The 10719-nt window shown below is 53.8% G+C and overlaps 1 protein-coding gene across 3 annotated transcripts; it reads left to right on the forward strand.

Annotated features, from left to right (window-relative positions):
* The first annotated feature begins 2295 nt into the window (after nt 1-2295).
* Nucleotides 2296-9291, forward strand: EMX2 (empty spiracles homeobox 2). 3 transcript variants are annotated; one of them, XM_066554704.1, is made up of 4 exons: nt 2296-2484; nt 3211-3694; nt 5730-5914; nt 8371-9291. In XM_066554704.1, the coding sequence occupies exons 2-4, from the start codon at nt 3304-3306 to the stop codon at nt 8536-8538; spliced, it is 744 nt and encodes a 247-aa protein (XP_066410801.1). In that variant the 5' UTR covers nt 2296-2484; nt 3211-3303; the 3' UTR covers nt 8539-9291. The 3 variants fall into 3 exon arrangements, with proteins under 3 accessions (XP_066410801.1, XP_066410800.1, XP_066410802.1); XM_066554703.1 differs by lacking the exon at nt 2296-2484 and having other exon boundaries at nt 3194-3694; XM_066554705.1 differs by lacking the exons at nt 2296-2484; nt 5730-5914 and having other exon boundaries at nt 3194-3694.
* Nucleotides 9292-10719: the final 1428 nt, after the last annotated feature.

The raw sequence follows: 10719 nt of genomic DNA on the forward strand, positions 1-10719 counted from the left end.
TCCTGGCAATTTCTTCTTGGCTCGTCTTTTAAAAGATGAGTATTAGTTTGGAAATCCGGAGCCAGTGCCTGCGAGGCCAGCCATGTAATTTGCCTGCGAACGTAGCGCACCCCTCCCTCCGAGGGAGGCTGCGAGGCTGCTGCCTCTCGCTGCGCTCCGAGCGCACCGGGCATTGCTGGGAACCGAGCCCCTGCCAGATCCTCTCCCTGTAGACGCCAAGAGGACAGCGAGAGCAACCTGTCAAGACCTTGGGTAGGAAAAGTTCAAGAGAGGGACCTGGGGAGGTGCTCCCGGGGCAGGCCGGGCTGGGGCTCAGCGGCCCAGCGAAATGGCCACGGCGACGAGTGCGAGAATGATACAAAAGTTTAGGGAGAAGAGGAAAATTCCGGGAAATCCCATCCCGAGTCCTTTTGGTTTTTGTTCTCACTGCTCCCGGCCTGTTTTATCTCTGACAAAGCCCAGGGAAAGCTTGTGTTCTGCAGGCTGTGCTTGCGGTTGCTCTGCCTGGATGTGTCCCCGCGCACACGCACGACATGCACACAGATATGTGTTCCTATGTACAGAGCACAGACAGCGAGTAGGGCTCGGACCTCCAGGCTGCTGCGGCCGAGATCGCTCGCTTTTCCCGAAAAAAAATCGGACTTGGATGTGGAAAGCTCCCCGCTGCAAGCGTAGCCTCCTCCGTTCAGCTCCAAAACAACGGGACCCCTCTTCGGAGAGGGATTTTAGGCTAGAGGATATTTCCCCGGCGGTAAAGGAGGTCGAGGGAAATTTATCGATCGTTTTGGAGGTTCTGCGTGTGTGAGGTTTCTTTTCAAACGGATATAATTCCTCCCTCCCCAAGTGCTAAATTACTCGATGCAGTTTTCAAAGGAGCCCCGTGATTATGTCAGGATGTCTGGAAAGAAAAAAAAAATAGGCAAAAAAAAAAAAAGGAGTTGAAGTTTTTCCAATTCAGATTCATTCTTCTGTCCCGGAGAAGTGTAAATACACAGATGCAGAAGTGTTCTTCCTACGATAAAGAGAAGTTTCTCTCTCTTTTTTTTTTTTTTTTTTTTAATTTTCTTTTTTTCTTCATATTCAGTGCTCTGGAACCCCAGTCGAAATCAGCACATCAAACACCCGTCCTATTTAGGGCATTTTCTCATCCTTGCTCGTGTCTATAACCCCAGATCTTTTCGAGAAGTAATGACCACCGCTTGAGGGGAAAGAAGTTGCACGGAGAAGGGGTGAGGGAACTCAAGAAGTTAAGATACTAGCGATTCACGAGGGACACTGAAGGGAAATCCTTCTCTCCCTTGCTCGGCTCTCTCAGCTCAGCGGGGCCAGAGCCCTGCACTCCGGTGTCTTCGGGCAGGAAAGGTTTTCCCAAACGTGCGAGACCTGGGAGAACGGCACCTCGCAGCAAAATCTGCCCAAAGAGCTGAGCTCCGCCGTGTAAAGCTCACTTTGCCCTGCGCTCGCACGCACGTGTGGCTGTGGATGTCTGTACGTGCAGCCGCCCCACGCCTGCAGATCAGATTTACATTTCCTACAGAAAGTGAACTTCTCCCTCCACAAAGTGCACACAGCGCGGGGTACACAAAGGGAAACACGGCCTCAAACAAAGGCGCAAGAACAGCCGCATCCTTGCGTGCCCGACACTGTTTTGTCACTTATATTATCCCCTCGATTTGGTATTGTGTTAAAAATATCGGCGAGCTGGGAACAGATGCCTTTAGCAGAGAGTGGGGAAGGAGAATAGAATTCACCTCGCCCTTTACTGGAAACAACCATTTAGACGGCGATTTGTTTTTTAGCATAATTTAATGCAGTGAAGTAACGGATTTTTAGTGTATAAAGTGGAAAGAAAATAGAAAACAACGTCCGGGAGAGAAGGAAAGAAACGCTAGACTGGTTTTAAGACTCCCCCCATCCCTTGGTTCAACAGAAACATTAATTTACATTAGCAATTCTGCATCTTTAAGATAAATTACACAGCGGCGTAATAGATTTAAAGTACGCCAGATTTTTTTATCATTAATTGTAAATGTGCAAAATACCTGCTGGTACTTCACTTTAGAAGAATGTAATTGGCAAAAATGGGAGGCTGATGAATAGATAATAGATCCTTAACTACCAATAAACAGTAAGCACCAGCCAAGAGTATTAGGATGTGATCATAATTATTCTGCAGCTCCAGCCAATGGGAGGAGGAGAACTCAGCCCTAAAATCATCTCCGGACCCAAAGGTAAACGCGAAAATACGGACAAGGCTGGAACCGGAGACTCGATCCCCTGTCCCGTCTGCGAGCGCCCGGCGTGTCCCAGCTCTGCGCGATGCGGCTGCCCCGCGCTTTGTGCTGCGCGCCGCGCGGTGCGCCCAGCGCGGACGAGCCAAGGGGAAATAAATAAGTTCGGAGCAGGAGGACGACCCGTTCTCTCACCGGGACGAAACCTTTCCCAAGCGGGGCATCTCTCCCTGACGCCCCGGGGCCGACCAAGGTAACCTCGCCGGGCCGAGAGTACCCGAGAGGTGGCAGGGACGGGGGTGTCGCGCCGGCGGAGCAGCCCAACTCCCCCCTGCCCCCACCCGAGGAGATGCAGGGCCCCCCATCTCCCGTCCCGCTGAGCCCCCATCCCCCCCGATCCCCGTCCGCCTACCTTGTTCGCCGAGCGGCGGCAGGGGAGGGAGGGCAGCGCGGCCGCGGAGGGGCGCGGAGCCGAGCGGGGCCGGGCGGGGGCGGCGGCGCGGCGCGCTCCCCCCGCGCTGGCGGGCGCGCTCCCGCCGCACTCCGATCCGCGGCTCCATCCCTCCCGATGGCGCTGCCCGGCGCTCGCCTCCCCTCTGACGCACTTTAAAGAGTCTCCCCCTTCAACCTCAAGGCGAGTAATAGCGACCAATCATCAAGCCATTTACCAGGCTTCAGAGGAAGCTGTTTATGTGATCCCAGCACTAATTAGGCTCATGAACTAACAAATCGTTTGCACAACTTGTGAAGGGGCCGATCACATCCATGGATTGTCTTTGGACTTAGGGGGGGAGGGGGGGGCGCGACCGCCTTTTCCTTGCAGGAGGGAAACTTCTCCCAGCAACTTTTTTTTTTTGTGTGTGTGTGTGAGTGTGTGCGTGGTGCGTGTGTGTGTCTCCCTTTTGGGTACCGCTGGCTGCCGCTGCCTCCTTTTCCTCCAGCCCCTGTCTATTTATGTGTGTATCTATCCCTCCTCAAGTCACTCCCTGCTGCAAACTTCCCCGGATCGTCTCCCGCGCACCAGAGAGAGACGGGCAGAGATTGGGTCGGGGACTCTCGTCGCGGCAGCAGCATGTTTCAGCCCACACCCAAGCGGTGTTTCACCATCGAGTCGCTGGTGGCCAAAGACAGCCCCTTGCCCGCGTCTCGCTCCGAGGATCCTATCCGGCCGGCGGCGCTCAGCTATGCCAATTCCAGCCCGATGAACCCTTTTCTCAACGGCTTCCACTCCACTGGCAGGGGGGTCTACTCCAACCCGGACTTGGTCTTTGCAGAGGCCGTCTCCCACCCGCCGAACCCGGCCGTGCCGGTCCATCCCGTGCCCCCTCCTCACGCCCTGGCCGCCCACCCGCTGCCTGCTTCGCACTCCACGCACCCGCTCTTCGCCTCGCAGCAAAGGGACCCCTCCACCTTCTACCCGTGGCTAATACACCGCTACCGGTATCTGGGCCACAGGTTCCAAGGTACGTGCAACTTTTCTCCTCCTCCCGAGCCAGCCCTGCATCCCCCGGCCGGTCCCCGCGCCGTTGGGGGACGGCGGCCCCTGCCCGGAGCGGAAGGCTCGGCTCGGCCGGGCCCGGGCGCTTTTGTCCCCGTCTCCCCCTCCGCCAAACTTGGGAGAGCTGTCAGAGCCGAGGAGCTCGGGCTTGGTTTTGTTTTGCTGCTTTTCCCGGTTTGTTTTGGTTTCCCGGGGAGAGGGGGGCGAGCGGGAAGGCAAGGCCGGCTGGGACTTCGTCAGCTTTCTGCTCCCATTAAAAGCAGACGAAAAGGTGGATATTTTTTGTTCCGGTGTGTCAGGAGCTAGAGAGGAGCCCCCGAAGGAAGCGGCCGCGCAGAGCGGGGAATGGTGAGGCTGAGATCCCCCGGGAAGGCGGCGGTGCCCGCCGAGCTGCGGGGCCGAGCCGCGGGAAGCCCCAAGTGCGGCCGCTGCCCTTGTTAGAGGGGAAGAAACGAAGCGAACCCCAGAGAAAGGAGGAGGGAAGCGTGTGTGGGGAATTAATCCCAGCACCGGAGCAGCGCGGGGAGATGGGGCTGAGGAGGAGAGCCGGGGAAGGGGCACGGAGGGCGATCCCGACCCTGCGGTCAACCAGGGGCTCCAAATGCCAAGGATTAATAACCAGCTGAAGGGAAATAACCGAATCCAATGGCGGACAATCAATAAAATCCCCCTTGCTTAACCCTTTGTAACCGGCAGCGTCTTCTCCGAGGGCTGAGCCGATTTCTCCCGTAATGGGTCCGGCTTCTGCCCCTCTCGTTATAGGCAAACCAACAAACAAAACAAAATCAGTCTCCACTCGCAGGGATCCATCTCTTTCTTTTTTTTTTTCCCTTGTATTTTTATTTTTTAATTCGGAACGAAAGCAAACCACCTGCATGTTGCATTTTCCACGGCCTTCCACAGCCGGGCCGCTGCAGCCGGGTTGAAAAAGGAGCCACTCTCTCCAAAGCCAGGCGCTCTGAGACACAAAATGGATTATTACCCTTTCAGAATAAAATTACAGGTTTCGCTCACCAAATTATTTGTCGCAGGCACCAGGCGATTGGTAACGAGGGGTAGATGAAAGGCGGAAATGTCCTGGTGTTGAGCCACAGCCTGATTTCAAACACACCCTCCTCCTCCAACGATTTTGAAAGCACTTACAGAGAGAGCCCCTCGGTGCCGCTTCCACCTCGGAAGGACCAGCCCGGAGTAGCGGCACAGGGGCACCCCGGAGGGAAATGTCCCCCGAAAAGCCCCGGCTCACCACCCCCCGCTCCCGCCCCCGCTCCAGTGCAGGCCGGCAGGAACGGCATGGGACGGGATGGGATGGAATGGGATGAGATGGGATGGGATGGCCGCTCTGTGGCCTCCTCGGAGTTTGATTCTTTATTTCCACGGCGGTTCCCAGCGCCGCCGAGGCAGCGGGGAGGGTCATGGGGCCGGGAAGGCGGCGGTGGGAGCCCCGCTGCGGGCAGCACACCGGGAGAACGAAGGCAAGCGGCGGCAGAAAGGCTCCGGCCGAAGTTTTGGGCGAGGGAAGCCGAGACAGGCCGGGGGAGCAGGCGGGAGACTCCCGGAGCCCGGTGGGCGGCCAGGGGGCCCCGAGAGCAGCTGGCTGCGAAGGGAAGATGGAAATAACAAACAAATAGGGAAAGATGTGAGGCTCCGGTGGTCGGGATGCAGGGGGGCAGCCGTGAGGTGTAGCCGCAGACACCGCAGCCGTGCTCTGGCCAATTCTGTTTTTTTTCTTCTTCTTTATTTTCTGTAGTGCTCCCCAGGTTGTGTTTTAGCATGTTAATTTATACCAGTCCTCTCCTCCCCCTGCTTATTTATCCCATCCCTCCATGTATTTATCAAAGGAAAATTCAATACAAAAAAGGAGTTGAAAAAATAAAAAGAAACTATAGTTGGATTTATCCTGAGGGTGATGGTGGGAGACAAAAATTCTTACGCTAAAAAGTGCTGTCGAGTGTATTTGGGGAAGGTGCTTTATTAATCTGTTTTACCCTGTTTCCCAGGGAATGAAACCAGCCCGGAGAGCTTCCTATTGCACAATGCACTGGCCAGGAAACCCAAACGGATCCGTACAGCTTTCTCCCCATCCCAATTACTGAGACTGGAACATGCCTTTGAGAAGAACCATTATGTAGTAGGAGCGGAGAGAAAACAGCTGGCACACAGCCTCAGCCTCACGGAAACTCAGGTAAGGGGCGAGCAGGGACCGGGCAGCTGGGAAAGCGAAAGTACGGGCATCTGCTGTGGAAATGCCACCCGGCCGGGCCGAGATTCGGGCAGCGCCAAGGGCGAATTCTAGGGGTGTTTAGGCCTCCATCCCGAAGCGGTGCAGTGGGGAGAGGGTTCTCTCCAGTCTGAGTGTCGCAAAATCTTTTTCCCGTGCCCGGGATCGCGGTGCCTCGGCCGGGCGTGGGGAGCCGCAGCGCTCGGGGCGCGATTTGGGGATTTGGGGTCCCCCGGGCAGCCCCGGCCGGAGCTCCGGCCCGAGAGGAGCTGCGGTCTGCGGGTCCGGTCGTTCTGCTGCGGGACTGGTGTGACCCTCAAGAAGGAGTTCGATATTAGGGGAAAAGCCCCCAAACAAATGTGGGGGCCAGGAGGAGAACCTCCTCTTTAGACCCTACAGCAGAAACACAGCTCCTTGGATGAATTTTCGCTCGTTCCTAGCCGACAGAGGGGATGCGACGAGCCGGTTCAGGAGGGCAGAAAGATGAAAAATAAAAGCAGAGACATTACTCACAAGGAATGCCCCCCTCACCCCTTCCACCCTCCTTCTCCCCCCAGCCCCAGCCGACTGGCTGCGGGCCAGAACCGCACCGGGGACTGTTGGGTCTCTCCGGCGGGACTCTCGGCGATGCTTCTGGGTCCCGGCAGGTACCGGGGCCGGGGGCCCGTGCGGCGGCGCGGAACGGGCCGGGAGCAGCGGCGGGGCGGGCTCAGGCTCCCCCCGACGGCCGGGACCCGGGGCAGGCGGGCCCGCTGCGAGCGCGTTTTTCACGCGGTTTTCTCCCCGCCGGAAGAAAGGCTGGAGTTTGGAGGATTGGTGGTGGTGGTTGTTGTTGTTGTTGTTGTCGTTGTTGTTGTTGTTGTTGTGTCGGGTTTTTGTTTTGTGCCCTTCCAGGAGACTCGTGGAGAGAGAGGGTTCCAGATGGGGATTGTCTCTGCTACAGTATGTGGCACTGTACTAAAAAAAAAAAAAAAAAAAAAAAAAAAAAAAAAAAGCCAAAATACCCAGCCGCAGCCTAGTTCAAAGTTCCCAGTAAACACAGCGTTCTCTGGGCGGATTAAGTTGTAACACTTTTTTTTTTTTTCTTAACTCCTTTTCGTGGGGGAAGCAATAAAGAGGTTGGAGCTTTTGTTTTAAAATGTCTCCCTAACAAAACAATAAAAAGGGATCGCCACTTTTATGAGGTTCCCCGAACAAGGGACCGGTCACAGGCTTATTTCTACTGGAAAGCTGTATTTAAGGTGGTCTTTGTGCTGCTTGATTCCGAAGCTGGTTGGGGTCTTTTGTCCGGATGTCAAACCCCCAGTCCCCTACAAATGAGCTCCCTTTTGGGAGATCAGCGTGCAGAAATGAACCGTCCTCCCCTTCAATTAGCAAACTAAAAGCAAATTAAACTCACCCCTTGTTCCCCGCTCAGCTTTTTAATGGGGGACTTTTGGAGAATATGAAAATGCAGCAGAGATGTGTGTCCGGCCAGTCAGGTCTCTGTTCTGAAGAGGCAGCGAAGCGGGTTAAACCAGCTTATTAAAATGCTCCAGTTCCCTTTCCCCCCCTCGCTGAGGCCTTTATCAGGCACTTTCAGACAGAACCAGAGTTTAAATTGCTTTTTTTTTAAAAAAAAAGTTTACCTTTGGACGCTACAAGGAGTGTGGCCAGCCCTGGAGATAGCTCCCAGATCAATACTATCTGTAATTAAAGCCCTGAAGTCAGCTGCCGGATGGTTCAGTCAGATTTACGCGGCGCTGAACAAAACCAGAGATATTTATGATGCCACTTGCCGCTCTCCCCGCACCGCGATCGCTCCTGGACGGCGCGTCCCAGGGAGACGCTGCGCAGAGCGATGGGCGTTTTTCTATTCGGGCCATTTTTGTACATTTTATTCTCTTTTCCACGAGGAAAAAAAAAATCCCGTGCGTCCTCCCCCCAGCCCCATCCTGGCCCCCTTTAGAACGGACGAGGCCCTGCCTTTGCTCTGCTGTGTGGGGCAGGTGGGAGCCCCGCGGCCGGCGCGGCCCCGACGGCTCTCCCGGGGCTGGAGAGGGGGGACACCCCGCCAGGAGCGGGGAACGGAGCCTCTCCGGGCACTGGGGCCGTCGAGGTGACGAGCCCCACGCTGTGTGGGCTACCTGGGCGCTGCTCGGGGCTGCGCGCCCGCGGGGGCTCCAGGAGCATCCCCCGGCCGTGCCGCCGCTCCCGAGCGCTGCGAGCTCCGCGGGGCGTGGGGCAGCCTGGCCGTGCCTTTCTCGCAGAGCTTTGGGTGGCAAAGGGGTCCTGGCTCTGCTCGCCACACTGGCGAGGGTGACAGCAGTGGGGACAGGCTGCGGACGGAGCGCAGGGCGCGGTGGCACACGGAGCAGGAGGGGAGCAGAGCATCTCCCTGGTCCGGGCAGGACTAACGCCCGGTGCCTTTCCTCCCGCAGGTAAAAGTATGGTTTCAGAACAGACGGACAAAGTTCAAGCGGCAAAAGTTGGAAGAGGAAGGTTCAGACTCACAACAGAAGAAAAAAGGGACTCATCACATTAACCGGTGGAGAATCGCCACCAAACAAGCCAGTCCAGAGGAAATCGACGTCACGTCGGACGATTAAAAAACTGGCACTTTTGGACTTTTCCAAGCCAGCATCCCACGAACCGAAAGTGTTAAAGGCTCAGCACCCCACCCCCCCCCCCCCAGCCCCGCGGCGTGGCGGTGCGGGGAAGGACACGGAGATCTTCATCACAACGCGATTCCCGCCCGGGAGGGAGCTGGGAGCGAGCGAGGGCAGCCAGCGAGGGCTCCGGACTGTGGCACTGCCGGCACCGCTCTGCCAAAGGGGATCTGTCAATCAAAGCCAAAACACCGGGACGAGGTGATTGACAGGTATTCCGTTTATCGCAGTCCACTTTTAAAAGCATAACGTAAAAAAAAAAAATAAAAAATATATAGAAAAAAAAATCTTAAAAAGAAAAAAAAAAAATTGAAGCAAAAAAAAAAAAAAGCCCCCAACCAAACCAGAAAAATTAACACCTTACGGGACATTTTGCACTTCACGGTTTTTTCCGTCTTTGAAAGAGAAATTTCCATAAGCAGCCAAAACCCACACCTGTTTCAGAAACTTGAATTGCATGTGTAAAGCCGTCTGGGGAAAAAAAAAAAAAAAAGAAAAAACCGGGAAAAAATTACTCCGGTTCCTAAAGACAGACATGAATTGTAATTTTTTTCCCCTTTAAGACAGGTTCTGTGTGCTTTTTAATTTTATTTTACGAGAAATGTGCAGTCTGTAAACATTTTATAATAACTTCTGGCGTCAAAGTGTTTGTGAAAGCTAAATGAAGTAGCAGTAACAAAGCATAGTGTTCCTTCCGGATGGACAAACACGGTGGGGAGGGGAGGGACGGGAGGGAAAGGCGGGGGGGCGGGGGAGGTTGGGGTTGGTCATAACTTTTGCTGAAAAAAAAAAAAGAATCAAATGGAATTATCTCCCCACTCCCCCCAACTGTATCCCCATTGCAAAACCGGATGATGATTACTTTTTTTTTTAAGATTTATAAAGCGCAAACCCAGCGACCAGTTTTGGCGGTGGGGACACCTTCTAGGCTGGGAGGATCCAGAGAAAAGGGACTTAAAATCGCGGATTGATTTTTTTTTTTTTCTAATGACCATTTTCATTGGGTCAATTTTCAAGCACTGACCTTATAATATTCCGAGATCATAGAGCTACTAAAAAAAAAAAAGTGACAATTGTTTCCTTCATGTCTCCTATACCAGAATGTAAATATTTTTGTGTTTTGTGTTTAATTTGTTAGAATTCTAACACACTATATACTTCCAAGAAGTATGTCATTGTCAATATTTTGTCAATAAAGATTTATCAATATGCCCTAATTTTTTAAGCAATATCTTTTCCCCTTCACCCCCAAATTTCTCGGAAACTGAGGTTTCCCCCCACACCGCCTTGTTTTTAGCTGCTGAACCCCCGCGGCCGCGCCGCGCATTCCTGCGGCCATAGGCGCATTTTCTTAATGTATTCGCTGGCTGCTAAATAGACCTCCAAAAATAAGCCGCAGAGGCGCACTTGCTGTAATATAAATACCCCAAACCCCCCGAAACAGAACCAACCAACCAAACAAAAACCTCAAGGAGAAACCCAGCCCCTTCCCTGGTTGGGAACTGAAGTGCGGACCGGTTCGTGACCGTGAAACTGTGAAACTGCCGCGCTCCGCCGAGAGAGGCTTTCCTCGGCAAAAATGTGTGCTTTATTTAGCGAGAGAGGATTTTTTTTCTTTTTCTTTCTTTTTTTTTTTTTTGGTCTTTTCCCCCATCTTTTGCATCCCCTGTCCAGGTGGGTGCGGTGAGAAGCAGGTCCTGTGAGCAGAGGCTGCGCCCCAGCTGCTGCTCTCTGCTCTCCCTGCCGCTCTCAGGGAGCGATCCTGGGCACGGAGTAAAACTCTGACATTAAAGAGGTGGGGGAAAGGAAAAAAAAAAAAAAAAAAAAAAAGAAAAGAAAAGAAATGTTGCTCTGGGTCCTTGAGGAAACTAGCTGGTTTTCTGGGGGTACACAGTTGTTTTTTCATGCTTCATTTGCTCCTTAGCCTGATAGACTGCATTAATCAGTTTTATTTCCATTGATAGAGAAACCTCGTCTGCTCTGTTCGAGCTACAAAGAATCCTGCAAGCTTTTGTGAAAGTGCAAATCAGTTTAGGCAATTATCATACCAGGAATATGAAGGGGAAAGAGGAGGCATTGCCCAGTGGTCTCCTTTAATCTCTTAATCCGTGGATCCAGGGG

This window comes from Molothrus aeneus, chromosome 8, assembly GCF_037042795.1.
Source record: "Molothrus aeneus isolate 106 chromosome 8, BPBGC_Maene_1.0, whole genome shotgun sequence".
NCBI classification, from domain to species: Eukaryota; Metazoa; Chordata; class Aves; order Passeriformes; family Icteridae; genus Molothrus; species Molothrus aeneus.